Genomic DNA, 16,441 nt, shown 5'->3' with positions numbered 1-16,441 from the left:
ATTCTGCATAAAACCATTATTTACATTTCGAGTGGATTCCTTTGCTTGAAGTGGGTCTCTCTCTTGGTAGAAGTTATTAGCAATAGTATTTACTAATCTGTTAAGAGTCTATCTGACCGTGCCACTTTAACGTCAGGGTATCATCGATATCGGGTCTGCGCAAATCATGCTATCGTCAATGCTGAAAGAGCATCAAGCCCAACAAACAAAAATTCGTGAAGAGCAGGAAACTCGAAGGCAGGAAGCGTTACGCGCTTTGTACAAGTTCACCAGCGCCATTTCAGCTTCGGTCAACACCTCTGTCGCGACTGCGTACGCGAATCAGTGCCTGATCGACAAGGAAATGAGGGAGCTGCAAAACCAGGTCGGCCACTTTAACAGACTTTCGAAACAGTGGACTTTGATGCTCGAGGGATTTCACGCTTCTTTGAAGGAACTCGGAGACGTGGAAAACTGGGCAAAAAGTATTGAAGGGGACCTAAGAACTGTGGCTGCTACGCTGGACTATGTAAATAAACCAAAGGATGGCAGTTGACTCCCTTTTTGACCACAGTTGCAACTCACTGAACTCAGTATTGCTATCATGTTGGCTATGTGTCTACATTGTGACTCATATCACAGATTAAATCTATTCAAGTTCAACTCACTGAAGAAACGATATTTATTTCAAAAATATAAAGAAATATGCAATGAAACAAAATTGTAAGCATCATCGGTATGGAGAGGATAATATTTCAACTTGATTGCAGGGTATTGTGCAAGTAAGTCACATTGACCTTTAAAAATCAGCGCAGATCAGACACATTATTCCGGACGCTTGTTCTGCTGTTGTACCTCCTCCAAGCCCTTTGAATACTGAAATATATAATCAACATGGCTACGAAAAGTGTAACTGCAGTTATATAAATTAACAAAGTGAATGGTGTTTCATATATAGTGTGCATGACAACCTTTGATCGAAATTTTCACTTTTACAACCATAGGAAATGGCCACTCATTTACAAATGATGAAGTTTACTATGTTCTCACGTTATAACATAGCAAACAAGTCGCTTGGCCCTGTTCTTCTTCGCAATGCCATATTCTTCGAGTTGCACTTCCAAACAGTGACTGGAAAATCAACAAAATTTGTGACTTCATCACTCGAGCTGAATTGCAAAATCTCACTTGTCGATAAGAAGTTGCGCTTCGTCCATTTGCTCCATAGTCTTTTCTCTACGAAAATCTTCCTCCTGCGCACAAAGAGAAACTCAATGTGATTTTGGCCTTTCGTTGAAATTATTCCAAGATATGATAAATATTGATCAGCTAATCACCACTTTCATGCAGGCACACGAGAACGAAATATAATATGTTTTGCAAAAACAACTACAACATTGCTGTTAAGATTTGTTGATGACAGAAAAATTTTCTGCCTGCACTCGTGAAGTAACCTTGGTCATGATGGGCTGGTAAAAATTAATTATCAGGTGGCTGCACAATTTAGGTACTGACAGGCTAAAATGACTTTGTCTCCACTTGTGTGTATTCAATTTCCCAGCTGAAACTCATGTATTGAAGTTGGTTGATGTGGTATTCGAATATGTAAAGAAGTCAGAAATGAGAAATTAAGATATTTTGAAATTCAATTGAACCGTTATTTCAGCTGACAACATTTCCAGTATGGTTGTGTCATTGTGTGTAATGTTGAGTAGTAGAATCCGTGGTGAATGTCTAATGAATATGCTACTACACTATAACATATATCGATGGTAATAAATTTACACCCTTCGCTTCCATTTTTTAGAAATATTCATTAACGAAGTACAGTACTTCTACTTTTTCCGAGTACTCAAGTGGCTGCGTTGTTAGACTACTTCAACTTGAGTTTTCCATGCAAAACTAACTTTTACCCTATGGCTTTTATAAAGTAAAATTAGTTTTAATATTGGTTTGCATCACTTTCTACGCGTCACCCCAAATAGCAATGCATTTGGGACTCGGCAGTCCCACAAAATAAATACGCCAATATCTGACCTTCTCAAATCTTTCCAAGAGTAACTTGAGATATCTCTTCCGGGCCAGAAAGCCCCTCACATACTTTTGAAGCGCAATTGCACAGTGGTCCTCTTCCGACATGGACAGAATATCCGTCTGAATATTACGGAGAATTTGAATTGAGCGATGACTCGGTTAATTAAATAGCTGACTTCGCAAATTAAATCTTTCACAATACGACTGTTCACATTTTTCATCGCGGAAATATTCCTTTCGAATCGTTCGTCCCGGATTTCCTCAAAACTCGGCTCGTACAACGTTGTGTCCCCTGAAGAGTAAAGCATCATTTGTGCAAGTCCGCTTACAAACAGCTTGACAATGATGGATAGAGCAGGATCTCAGATTTGGATTGAAAATTTTGCAGATATGAAACTTTGAATGCTCCAATAGCCATACCTACAAACCGTGTAAGGTAATCACACGTGGTCATGGTGAGGAATGGAATACTCGAATAGGTTTAGATGACTCCAATCTGCCTACTGGTTTTTGAACAGAGCGTTGGAGGTACATAAACTTAATATACAATTCATTTCAACACAAATATACTACGGCATGCAACTACTTAAGTTTTGCAATATAGACTAATCGTCAAGTGGACAGAAGGTTCTTAAATTTGCATCAGTCGTATGAGTGAAATATCATAACTGGGCGAGAATGACTCCCTATCGCAGTGACAGAAAACAATGTGGTAATAGCATCTATTTGTTATGCCATTAGACTTTCTGTGTTCACCTCGAGAATGCATCTCGCAACTATTTTAAATTGTCAGTCAATTGACTAGAGTACACAATTCTGCAACACCACGTTTTAGTCTACTTCTTCAGAGTATTTGGGTTGATTTATAGACCTTAAGTCTTCTACTTGGAACTAGTTTGACGTCTTAGAACTTCACTACTTACTCTCACTTTTTATCTATGACTACGTGACCAAATGTGCTTGATTTACAACATGTCTCTACAAGATATAGCTACCGTTATATTCCAAGGATTGCAACAAGTGATTTTCTGTTTGAATTGAGTCTTGGTCTGAAGGTTCTGTATTCCCATCACAGTCCCGATCGCTGTGATATCCGTTATCATTGTCTCCTTCCATCGCTGTGCTATTGATTCATACTGTATGACCTATTTTACGGTATCTGCTGTAAAGTTGGGTCGCGTGAAAATTTACAGAGGGCAAAAAACTAAAAGTAGCATTTGTTTTGCATATATGTGGTAAATCGAGGTTGAAATATGTTCACATACGTCACACTCATTATACGGAATCTCTGACCTGTAACCATAGGTTGTCAACACAAAAGTACTTTATTTGCTATATATTCAGCGCACTCGAATAGGTTTTGTCTACTTACCCAAGTGAGTAGGTTTCACTACTTCCATTCCTGCTAGACCAGTGGTTCCCAACGTGGGCGATATCGCCCCCCAGGGGGCGATTTGGCGATCTAGGGGGGCGAAAATGACGAAGGGGGCGATAGGGGGGCGAAAATGGACAAAGGGGGCGATGACGCGTCAAAACGGCTGACCTTTTTTTTTTTTTTTTTTTTTTTTTCTAGTCATCCACCTAGCAATTCGGAGAGAAAAAACGTAAAAACGTTATTTGCAGCTCTGAGCGGAGAAAGATGACCTTTTTTTTTTTTTTTTTTTAGTCAACCCGCCGGTGATTACAGTCTGTATGCCCAATTATCGGTGCACAAAATTTTGGGGGGCGATGATTGGTGTTGACCTTGAAAAGGGGGCGATGGGTCGAAAAAGGTTGGGAACCACTGTGCTAGACAGTATTTATGCAAATCTACTTACTTTTAACGCTTTGGATTTTGTGAAGTAGTTGTGGAATATGTTTGCGTCATATTGACTGTCCGAAAGAGCCCTTGTATAAAGATAACTGTATATATTTTCAAAAATTGCATCTACTGGTAGTGTCATTAATGCGGCAAGTTTTTGCAACAACCCGGCAGCTTCCTAAATACTCAGAATTTATGTACGGTATTATAATGCCTTAAGCTGTTGGAAGGAACTTTTATTGCAGCTTTTTACCGCTACTTTTATCAATTATTGCGCAAGCATGTAAAGGAGTGATTCAAAAAACATGCTATAAAGCTATTTCTATTGATTTGCATAACAAAGAACTAGATGTGATGGATTAGCTATAAAGCTATTTCTATTGATTTGCATAACAAAGAACTAGATGTGATGGATTAGCTGTACCTTGATATGATCTATGACGCAATGGCTTGCAAGACAAGTGTTCAACAGCCCCAGAAAGGCATGACAGTGCACGAACTGTATGTAAATAGATCGCTTGATTAATTGTCTGGCATTTAGATTTGACGTAGTTTCCCATTTCACGGATGCGCAAGCGACAACGCTAAAAATTACATTTTCACTGGGTCACCTTTTTCGGGCTATTGGTTTTGGTACAGTCGCCAACACTGAGTTTTGCTGCAATGGCTTGGGTCAAGTTTGCAGAACAAGGGGGTTTGGGTGTGGTATGGTAATTGACTGGTGTTGGGGGAGGGGATGGCACATTATTACTTTTTGAAAAAGAATTATAAATGCAACTTTTGAATCAAGTGCAACTGTCTCACGATTTTAGTGCAACAAAAACTTGCCCTAGTCATCATGAAGATGCACTTTAAAATTTTGAAAGCAGCCACCAAGAATAAACTGCTTCCAGTATGTGAACCTTCAACCTGATATACTTTTGAAGTGAAACTACTTCAATTTGAAGAGCTTCTTGGAATTTCAGAACTTCAATATACAACTGAATAGTATTATACTACCGTATTCAACTACTTTTCATAGCTTCATTTCAAAGTTCGACATGAAGTAGATTGTAATTGAGTGTTACTTCTATTTCTAACATAGTAACAAGCTGATAACTTTGACCAGTGACCACCTCTGCATGTTGCTACGTTGAAAATAGTGCAAAATATCCTTCTCAAGCAGTATTTGTGCTGGAAACATCCTTGAATGGGGCTGTATAGCCTATTTGAAATTGTGAGAAAAATCATGCACAATCTCAAGGTGACAGGTTAATATTCCTTGCCCCATGCAACCAGTCAGAACTTACGTTGTCTCTACTTGCACTACTTTCTCCGAACAACGAGGCCTTAGCACATATAGCCGCCATCCAGCTTCATACGCTATGACAAAGCCTACTTATCTCTTACCCCTGAAATTTGCACAACCACTTCATTTCAACCTAGAATCTCCACTTTGTTGTTCACGGACAGATAACTATCTGAAATAGCCATTACTACCTCTGAGCAATACCTACAAAGTATTTCTTAAATATTGCACTACCACCCACTCTGACAATGGTATCACCTACTCGTTGCTAAATTCCAGGTAACCTCGACTTATCAATCAGTAGGAACAAATGACATGGCTATTTAGAAACCAGTCCACGAAAAAAAAAACTTCTACGCAGTACGCACGCACAATTTTTTACACAAAACTATTCATTGTATATGGAAACTACTTCTATACCAGCATAATGAGCTTCGAGTGTATTTTGATTTGGCTTGGTCGTAACAGAACAGGATTACACCGTAAAACAAATCGCCAGATATCAGATATTCTAAAACATCAGGGATCAGTGAATTTTGTAGTCCAGGACAGGCTGTCTTTATATAGATTCACTCGACAGGCATGTCACAAGAGTGTACAGGTGTAGAGAGCAGTGCCCATGTAGTAGTAGCCAAATCGTAACGGCATTGACACTAACCAAAGCGCTAACAACATAAAGTGGTCGTTAGGTGGGATCTGTCGAAAAAATCATCACTGCATTCCTTCCAGACTTTGCAGCGCCTCCAACTGCCTTGCGAGGATGGATCGCTTTGCGTCTTCCTCTTGCAACTTCATCTCGATTTCCAGTCTCTGCTTCCTGATAGACTCGCTGGCCTCCTCCTGCGTCATATTCATACTGCTCGCCTCGTTGGCAATTTGCGCACGTACCTTTTTGGCATGCTTCTTGCCATCGTAATGCGTCTGCGCAATTATCGGGCTTGTCAAGACTATGTCACAGAGAGAGCAGTATTTCAAGCGTTTCCTTTCCTCGTAGGCACTATTTTTGCTCTCGCTGATGCCTACTTTCGAGAGGAAGTAATTGCGGACCTTTTTCTGGTGTCTTTCGCTCATGTAGTGGATCGACTGCTGTTCGACGGTGGCTAAACTGGCGTCGCACACTTTACAGTGATTCGGGAGGAAAAGGTTTTCAGGGTCATCGCCACCGTTTGACGTGTCGACAACTTGGTCGTCTCTCGTGCGAATGGAACTGACTTTTTTGCGATGCCTTTTAGATTCGAAATGCGCGGTCGATTCTGACTTGCTGCTGAATTCAAGACAGCATAGGTAGCAGGGATTTCCGACTTCGACACCGTCCATGCAGAATCCAGACACTCCGAACGGTCCATTTTCTAACATCCAGTCATCAGACGTGTAGTCTGCATCGTCTTCGGCATAGGTCGGAAGTAGGTACGCCATTAAAAATGTGATATCTATATGCAGCTGTATGTTGGAAAAGATGTTGGGAAAAAGGCGCGATGCTGAGAGGTTGGTTATCAAAGAGTTCATGTAATTACGGCTGGGTGTAATTGAGTATTGGAGTGAGGTCATTCAACTCCCGGTAGAGTGTTCAACTTCGAGTTGAGTCTGGCTAATTTTCAACACACCCAGAACCGTTGGCAAAAAATGTGTGTGTAAAAACTGAAAAGCATATATGTATATGATTTCGTGAAAATGGAAAACAGAGGTACTAAACAAGAATACGATGGATAGCAGAGAAGTGTATTCTGAAACTTTCTGGTTCCGGTATCTGACTTCTGGGTCACAAACTTCGGCAGAAGGCCAACTCTTTTGTTTTATCGAGAAAAGTTTCATTCCCTTCATTTTGACTGCATTGCAATCTTGCACTGATAAGATATCAACAAATTACACCAGTATGGAGAAAAAAGATGAATCCAGATGTTCTTGGCCCTGGCCGGTTGCCTCTGGCACGAGATCCGTGTAGCCTACGTCACTTTGCACTTTCATAGCGCTCGGAAACATTAAACAATGTACTGATTTAAAAGAGCCAGTCAACAAACGATTACCGGGAACAAGAATACCGAAAAAAGATTAAATCTCTACCTCGCATTCACATTCAGTCCACTTGTCGAATTCTCATGAACGAAGAAAAGGCCTATACAGTTATATTTTTGATTCAATGTCTGACATGCCTCGATTCTCATTTACACGTGCCAAGGTGGGTAATGGCCTGTTGAGTGTATGCCCGGTTGGAATCGCGGGCTTTTTCTGGAAATGAACCCTGTGTGATGGGCGCTTTCCTTGCGTGACAGAGCCGACTCTGTTGTGTGAAGAGCGGTTACTGAATTCAAGTGACTATACAAGTTAGTGACAAGCCAGAGTGGAGTTGGTGGCAACGTCACACAGGATTTTCTGTTTAATTACTCAATTATTCTATGCAGAAAAGCTCTCATCACGCAGGATTTATGGCACTTCTTCGATAGTAGGTAGACATCGAAAAGTGTTCACCATGATCACCAATGAATGTTTCTCATGAACACGAATAAAAATTTATAAACGTCAAAATGAATTGTTGTTTTTTGTGTCTTTGGAGAGACGGATATTAGGGTCGGGTCGGGGGGTATTAGGATTGGGGAAAGAGGGATATTAGGGCTTGGGAGAAATTAGGGTTATGGGAGGGGGGATAATAGGGTTTGGGAAAGAGGGATATTAAGGTTTGAGGAATGGGGGATTGGAGGTGGGTTAGGGTCAAAGTTGAGGTTAGGTATCCCGAGATTAGGAAGGGGGATATTAGGGTTGCGGGAGGGGGGATATTAGGGTTGCAGGAAGGGGGATATTAGGGTTGCGGGAAGGGGGATATTAGGGTTGCGGAAGGGGGATATTAGGGTTGTTGGAGGGGGGATATTAGGGTTGCGGGAGGGGGGATATTAGGGTTGGAGTTAGGGGGATATTAGGGTTGCGGGAGAGGGATATTAGGGTTGTAGGAGGGGGGATATTAGGGTTGTGGGAGGGGGATGTTGGGGTTAGGCTATATTAGGGCTGTGGGAGAGGGGATATTAGGGTCGAGTGAAAGGGAGATTGGAGGTGGGTTAGGTTCAACGTTGGGGTTAGATTACCCCTACCCGGGGTTTAACCCACCTCCAATCTCCCTTTCACCCAACCCTAATATCCCCTCTCCCACAGCCCTAATATAGCCTAACCCCAACATCCCCCTCCCACAACGCTAATAGCCCCTCCCACAACCCTAATATCCCCGCTCCCACAACCCTAATATCCCCCTAACTCCAACCCTAATATCCCCTCTCCCGCAACCCTAATATCCCCCTAACTCCAACCCTAATATCCCCCCTCCTGCAACCCTAATATCCCCCTCCCGCAACCCTAATATCCCCCTCCCACAACCCTAATATCCCCCTAACTCCAACCCTAATATCCCCTCTCCCGCAACCCTAATATCCTCCTAACTCCAACCCTAATATCCCCCCTCCTGCAACCCTAATATCCCCCCTCCCGCAACCCTAATATCCCCCTTCCCACAACCCTAATATCCCCCTCCCACAACCCTAATATCCCCCTAACTCCAACCCTAATATCCCTCCTCCCGCAACCCTAATATCCCCCTTCCCACAACCCTAATATCCCCCTCCCACAACCCTAATATCCCCCTAACTCCAACCCTAATATCCCCCTCCCACAACCCTAATATCCCCCCTCCCGCAACCCTAATATCCCCCCTCCCACAACCCTAATATCCCCCCTTCCGCAACCCTAATATCCCCCTTCCCGCAACCCGGATATCCCCCCTCCCGCAACCCTAATATCCCCCTTCCTAATCTCGGGATACCTAACCTCAACTTTGACCCTAACCCACCTCCAATCCCCCATTCCTCAAACCTTAATATCCCTCTTTCCCAAACCCTTATATCCCCCCTCTCATAACCCTAATTTCCCCCAAGCCCTAATATCCCTCTTTCCCCAATCCTAATACCCCGCGACCCGACCCTAATATCCGTCTCTCCAAAGACACAAAAAACAACAATTCATTTTGACGTTTATAAATTTTTATTCGTGTTCATGAGAAACATTCATTGGTGATCATGGTGAACACTTTTCGATGTCTACCTACTATCGAAGAAGTGCCGGATTTATTTCAAAAAATGAACCGAGATTCCATATAGGCAGGCCGTGTTATTTTTGGCATTTCAGGAGCCAGATGCCAAAACTGCCAAAAATAAAAATTTGAAAATGCCAAAAATAAGCAATTTTTGGCATATGCCAAAAATAAAACGGCCTGCCAAATAGTCTATTTCGTTCATGGTGTTGTGTTAACAGGACCGCGTTACAAGCGAGAAGAGCGTCTGTGAAAGGCAGGTTTCTTAATCTGGGTCCAGCCCACCCATTAGGGGTGAAAGCATGGTGTCATAAATGGTGTGGGCATAGCGAGATTAAACGGCTGACTGCATTTGGTTTACGTCATACTTTCCATTTGTCCAAAGGCAATTTTACGACCATTTTTGACCGGCTTGTCTAGCGCTAAATTTGATAAAACGGGTATCAATGAGAAGCTGCCGCAGTACTGATTATTAAAATATAAATTATATTTTGCTCATGGAACTGGAACCCCCAAAATCAACCACGATTTTTGCATTGTTATCGAGTTGAACATTGTGACGCAACAAACTGTCTGGCTATTTCTGAGCTGAATAGTCTCGTTTTGCCAGACAGTCTTGTTTCGTCAATGTTCTTAAACAAGCTAACCGCTAACCTTCCCAGGACTCTTCCATGCGAGTTTGTAATATTAAAGCCACCTGAAGTGAATATATCAGTAGACTGAAGGAGAAATGATATTCGGGCTACTAAATAGAATGTGTTGAGAGACAACACAGGAAACTCCTGGAAAAGGATCGGGAAGACAATTTTTTCCGCGACGAGATCGATGGCACTGGCGAAGTGATCTCTTTTCATGATGCATGGAAGCCGGTTCGGCCCTCCAAAGATTTTGAAGCTCTGAAAACCTTTTGTGGATGACTGGCAACATTCTTTCCCTCAACGGCGCTACTGTTGAAGCCAATATTTCCCAGATTCTCTGGGCGAGAAATGAATTTAGAAGAAACTTAGCTAACCTGAGTTTGGAAGCACTGTTACAGTGCAAACGATTCATGTCTATTCAACAGCTGTAACAATAAGCTGTTGAGCGTGTTTGTTAGGCTTTTCTTTCTTTTTTTCGCTTATTGGCACCGATTCCGATGAATACTGCACATTTTGTGGTTTCGTTTGATATTATTAACCTATGAAATCGTTAGGTTTTTTCTACTTCCTATTGTTTGTTGGCACTGATTATAAGTGGATGCTGCACATTTTGTGGTGTCTTTTGACAAACTAGCCCAAATAAAGCGTTTTTGTGACTAATTCGAGGCTGAAACTATCTATTTAGAGGACGATGCCAAAACTGCCAAAAATAAAAATCGAAAAATGCCAAAAATAAGTTATTTTTGGCAGTTTTGGCATATGCCAAAAATAACACGGCCTGCATATAGGGTGACAAGACTGTGTGTGTGTATACTGTGTACTCATCATCTTCTATGGAATCTCGGTTCATTTTTTGAAATAAATTCAGCGTAATGAGAGCTTTTCAGCATAGATTAATTATGTAATTGAACAAAAAGTTTTGCGTGACGTTGCCACCCTATTCCACTCTGGAAATCATCAGTATAGGTTTGCCCAAGTCATTTTGACTCCTGCCTATCTTTTTCGCAGTATTTTGGTGTATTTAGTAGATAAAAATACTAATAAGTAAAGGAATGAACGAACCAATACGGTAAAGCGACCAGCTGAGCCACCTGACTTTTACCGCCGACACCAGTATAGCCGCGGTCGCGAAATTTCGGCTGCAACTACTATATCATCAGGTACTGCATCGTGCATGATCGGTTGATCACCGACAACACTCTTTTCGCAAATATTCAAATCGTCAACCCATCAAAGCACAAAAATGCTCCACTGGATTATCGGAATAAAGGATAATTCTTATTGGATATATCGTTATGATTTATGGATCTAGCATTCACACTTAAAACTGCTATTTCTTCATTTGTAAATATACAATTGGCCACGGACCACATACCTCGTTAGAGCGTCAATTCGAATATACGCCAATACGCTATAGATAACTAACTTACGTAGGTCAGTTATTTAGAATTTAGCTTCGCACGGTCATTCGGCCTGCCATGTTCATTGTTCATGTCACGATAGAGTATACCATAGTGTCCTATATGGTGTCGACACAAGCAAATCTCACGCCTCAGTGAAATTGTATCACGTCACAATTTCCATTTGGCTACAGGCAATTTGACGGTCATTTTTGACCGGCTTGCCGAGCATTAAATTTGGTAAAACTGGTATCAATCGAAAGCTGACTCTGCACTGATTACGAAAATATAAATTTTATTCCGCTCACGGCCCTGGAACCCCACAATCAGCCTCGAATTTTTCATTGTTATGGAGATCGGCATTGAGACGCAACAATGCTGTCTGGAGAAACGAGAGATTGGCATTGGGACGCAACAATGCTGTCTGGCGAAACGAGAGAGTTACACAGAATAATTGTGACAATTGACGCAGCTTGCTTTGTGAAAGGTTTTCTTTCAACTTCTGGTAACAATAAGTCAGATGAAATAAGAATCAGACCCTATTCAAAATGGACGTCCGAAATACGTGATCTTAGCTTGCTCTTCGTGAATTTCATTGTTCAAAACTATTGTTCACATGCGTACGTGCTTCCAAAAAATCGATGCAATTTCTTTTGCATTGCTGGTCAAGCTGGGATAAAGACCAATTTCAAGAACGTACTCTTTGTCAAAGTCATGCAGCGATATGCTCTTTGTATGAAATTTGTCATTCAATTCAACTGCATCGCATTTCAGAAAGGCTCATTTGAAATTTTCAGGCAATGGTATTGGCGTCCACATTAAACAGAGTACTGAATAGTCAGAATTCATTTTGCCGAGAAGGAATGTCGGAAAAGCGAGGTGGATGTCAGAGTAAAGGATCGCTACTGATGCGTGTCGTTCTACATCCTCCTATCTGTTCATGACATCGCATTGTGTCTTATCGCATTGTACATTGTGTGTGACTTGTTCAGATAAAAATATAACCCAACCATGTTATGTTATGTTATGTTAAGCGGGTGAATATTCAGTAGTTAAATTTCGTATCACAGTTACAAATGCAGTGTTGGTACTAGGTTTTCTCTCCTCCAGTATAGGAAAGTGAGCATAATTTTCTTTGTACTGTTGACATTTCGAGAGTCACATATTTGTTTTGAATGCGCCTCAACATCTCATGTATGTAGTTGTTTTCACCCTGAAGTTGCAATTTCAATTCGTTAAGATGTGACGTTAAATGTACCAGGAACGCAAGATGAGATACCCATTTTTGATTACAAGATTATGAGTCGGCGATATTTGTATTTTCGAGGAATGTTGCTATTTAATTTCTCAGTTCATACACTCGTGTAAGCATAGTTGCTCGACTCAATGAGCGAACATGACAGATATAGGCCTACATGACATCGCCATATTAATCCTCTGCTTCTAGTAATATCTGGCATAACTGATTCAGTTGATGATACAAAAATCATGTTAACAGTTTCACCATTGTGGCCAAAACACTATTCAGGTTTTTTGTCTTGGCACACAATGCCTTCTGGAAAATCAAACTATAGACAGGTTAACTAACATACGGAGGCTAGTTATCTATAATTGAATAGTTTGAGATTCCGTCGTTGCGTCTGAGATGCTACAAGCGTTTTTGAAGCAAAGGAAGATCATCTTTATTGTAACACCCTGTTAGAGTGATTAACCCTTTAAAAAAGCATGGAACACATTCGGTTGCGAGATACACCCGATTGATAAGCATTGATCCAGTCTAGTCTATCTCCATCTCCTACTTCAACCACCTTCGTTCTATGGCGTAACAATAGACTAATACGATGTAGGCTACTATTATATTATAGAATGTAAACGTTTACATTCTATAATTATATCGTAGCAATGCCGCATTTTTTTCATGCAGCGCTGCACTGTAGATTGAAACTCATTATGAGGCGGCGGGCCGTATTCTTGTGATAACTAATTATTATGTCGCGGGCCGGACGACTTCGCTTGGCGGGCCGTAGGTTGCCGACCCTTGTGCCAGGGGGTACCATAGGCTATGTCATTTTCTAGGGGATTTGTCCTCTTCATATTATCGTCCGTTCATCGTAATTCCTTGTTGAAGCATATGTTGCTATTTACTGAACTCCGGCAAAAATCGTCGCTCACACGTAACAGACTAAACTCCTATGACGAGACGCATGCGATTCCAAATTTGTATTTCTTAGTGAGATGCAATAATATTTCCTCTGCTGTTTAGTATTCGTTACTACGGCGTCAGATTAAAATGACAGGACACTTCGACGCCTTCGTTTCTGCACCAGGACATATTAATATAGAGGGTTTCGGCCAACATGCGCCGCTCATTTTGGGCCAAGGTTTTATCGCCGTCAAAATTTGAGAATCGTCTGTTCATCTCTGACAGGCCTAGATGCAGTTGGCAATTTCTAGCTTTCCCATATCCCGTCCTTAAAAGTTGGAATGAATATATACCATATTTCTTGAGCAGTTTTTCCCACTGCCTCCGGAAGACCAAGCACCCTGTACCAATACCCATAGGGTTGTAACCTGGTCACGAGTCAATCTCACTAAGGTCAAGTCGTCGAGTTATTTCAAACCACCACCGAGTCAAGGAGCAGAGGATCCAATCAGAGTCATAAAATGTTGAGACTCGAGTCCGACGACGAGTCCATGTCATTATGTCCAGTTTCTAGTTCAGGTCATGTTAAACCTACATATTTTAGAATTTTATGCATGGGTGATATCGAATGCCCCCATTCATTGTATACTAATTTCCTCATTCTTAACAGTTTCTGGTCCAATTTTTCAAGTAGACCTACCAGAGATGCCACTGGAATATCTCGGAAAACCCGTGGACGTTAAATAAACCCAGATCCTACAATTCACTCAAATTCCCACGCGAAAGCTGAGAAAATGGAAACTGACATAGAACAAAGTTTTAGCCCTTGATATTGAAGCTATAACAGTTCATGCTATAGCCTACAATACAATGCAAATATAAAAAAATATGTTTTCTTTTTGACGCATTGCTTTGAAAATAATTGGTGCGCGTTGCTCCGAAAGCTCATATGATAAATAAAATTATCACTTGGCAATTGGACGTTAAATACCGTAAGCTGTGAAAGCAACCAAGATCTTATTTTATTTGTTGATACTAGCAGTCAAGTCTAGAATCGATATAATTTGTAAAGAAAACGGCTCTAAATTCCAATGAATTGCCCTATGAACATGACTTTCTGCGAGCTAGAAGTTGGTATACAATAAAGCTCCATCACATCACGGCCTTTCATATTAGTATTTAAACCGTTTCTCGAGACTCTGTGGTTACAATATAACAAAATTCCTTGACAATGCGGCAATCAAGCAGTCAATCGACAACTGAAGCTCGTGTATTTTCAAACATTATGATCTTACTGATCTAATATAATTGATTTTCGAACATAAAACTAACCTGGCGAACATGATGCTGAAAAACCCAGATTTCAAGGACAAAAACCCAGAAACTCAGGCGATGCTCGAAAAACCCAGATCAGGGTGGAAATACCCAGGCGTGGCATGTTATTTAGGTAGCAGGTTGGGTGGTTCGCTTCGCACCGCGTTGTCGCCCATATGACATATTTCAACACAATAAATATGATCCATCATACGTTTGAAACTACCGTTACGCAATCTAGCTTTTACCCATCATATCGTAATCTATCATTGGTTTATTAGCACTCCATGACGTGCTCAAATCTGGAAAAGTGGGCTCTGACTTTTTCGAGCGTTAGACCTGTTTTAGCAGACCACCGTTGAAAATGTCTCGACAACAGACCTGACATCCATTTGTTTCGACGCGACGCTCCAATGTCAATGACTTTTCAGGCGTCGAATCCTGTCTGCTCAGGTGAATCTGACTTTGGACTCTGCAGACCTTGCGTATCAGTCTTGTATTCATTCAAACTCGAGCAACCCAAATCGAATAATATATAATGTTAACGTAGGTATTCATTTGAGAATACTAAGATGCTAATGCAATCGAGATTCGCAACCGTGCTTGCTCGTCCGTTGCTCGATGGAATGAAGAGCGAGACAACAGTAACGAGGGCAATTTACAGCACAAGCGAAAATACAATTTAACAGTAATCAACCAATCAAACCGACTATAAGCGTACAATAACAATGATTAGAAAAAAAAACGAATACAAAAATTTCGAGCTGATTCCTTTACAAACGTCATAGAATAAAGGAGAGAAAAACATGCGGAATCGCAAACAACATTTTCCGCTTTTTCGAAAAGGTATTGGATTTCTCGTTCAATTCGCAGTATCATTACTTACAGTTCGAATTAGTTTCAGTTCTTTTGTCTGGAGAACGTACATGTTGAAGCATAAAAGAAAGCGTGCTATTAATTCCCGGAAATAAAGCTTAACAATATGGCATTTTTACTATCCATCATATTTTTTATTAACGTTTACTAATCGCGCAGTGTATTCACCGCGTCTGATACAATTTCTCTGTATTGCTCTTCGACTATACTACCGGCCTTATAATATGGGGGAGGATGCGACACCATGATATTTTCTAAAACGGGCTGTTTGAGTAAAAAGAGGATTAGTGTTGCATTTGCATATCAATACTATCATTTTCATCCAATGATGTGAACGAATGCTTCTGCTGTCGAAAATTGGATAGCTCCTGGTATGCATCAATATGAACCAAGCTCTGCACCTTTCGCATACCTCAATTTTGACAATCCATGCTAACGAAATACGATCGTTTACGCAACTATTTACTTACTTGAGTAGATTTAAAGTCAGTCAATTCTACTTCAAGTAGTTTTAGGTTGCTCATGGAAGAAGTACTTATACTCGTACTTGAGTAGATATTTTCGTCGCTACTTCTACTTGAGTAGCTTTCTTGACTACTTTGACCACCTCTGCTAGAGCTACACTTCGATTGTTTTGTCTACATTTTAAACATACAGGATTGGATATAGGTCACGTTTGAATGATTCATACATATTAGGATATTAGAGAGTCCGTGTTGTAAAAACTTGAGGAAGGATATTATACTTAGAAAGGCATGTAAAAATGCATAGTGAATATTTCGAGCTGTGCCACAATGAAAGAATTTTGCATGCCATCGTTAGTCATGTTCAATGTTTATAGGATAGTTATTTAAACGTCACTGTGCCAAATAATTTTCGAATGAAATTGGTAATACTGG

At 40.9% G+C, this 16,441-nt stretch overlaps 3 protein-coding genes across 3 annotated transcripts; 1 reads left to right on the top strand and 2 right to left on the bottom strand.

Annotated features, from left to right (window-relative positions):
* Window positions 1-21: 21 nt before the first annotated feature.
* Window positions 22-700, top strand: LOC145437153 (biogenesis of lysosome-related organelles complex 1 subunit 1-like). Its single transcript, XM_080314325.1, has one exon. The coding sequence runs from the start codon at window positions 167-169 to the stop codon at window positions 533-535; it is 369 nt and encodes a 122-aa protein (XP_080170451.1). The 5' UTR covers window positions 22-166; the 3' UTR covers window positions 536-700.
* LOC145437152 (uncharacterized) lies at window positions 638-3,302 on the bottom strand. The gene is made up of 6 exons (XM_080314324.1): window positions 3,009-3,302; window positions 2,190-2,305; window positions 2,017-2,133; window positions 1,168-1,232; window positions 1,030-1,110; window positions 638-855 (listed from the first exon to the last, which is right to left on the bottom strand). Exons 1-6 carry the CDS (start codon window positions 3,127-3,129, stop codon window positions 786-788), a joined length of 570 nt encoding a protein of 189 aa, XP_080170450.1. The 5' UTR covers window positions 3,130-3,302; the 3' UTR covers window positions 638-785.
* A 2,099-nt stretch (window positions 3,303-5,401) lies between these two features.
* On the bottom strand, window positions 5,402-7,388 carry LOC145437151 (uncharacterized). The gene has a single exon (XM_080314323.1). The coding sequence runs from the start codon at window positions 6,648-6,650 to the stop codon at window positions 5,814-5,816; it is 837 nt and encodes a 278-aa protein (XP_080170449.1). The 5' UTR covers window positions 6,651-7,388; the 3' UTR covers window positions 5,402-5,813.
* Window positions 7,389-16,441: the final 9,053 nt, after the last annotated feature.

The sequence above is a fragment of the Botryllus schlosseri genome, chromosome 4, assembly GCF_051294905.1.
Source record: "Botryllus schlosseri isolate E-star chromosome 4, Bs_hap1, whole genome shotgun sequence".
NCBI classification, from domain to species: Eukaryota; Metazoa; Chordata; class Ascidiacea; order Stolidobranchia; family Styelidae; genus Botryllus; species Botryllus schlosseri.
The sequence above is the reverse complement of the archived record's forward strand: the minus strand, read 5'-3'. Positions and strand labels throughout refer to the sequence as shown.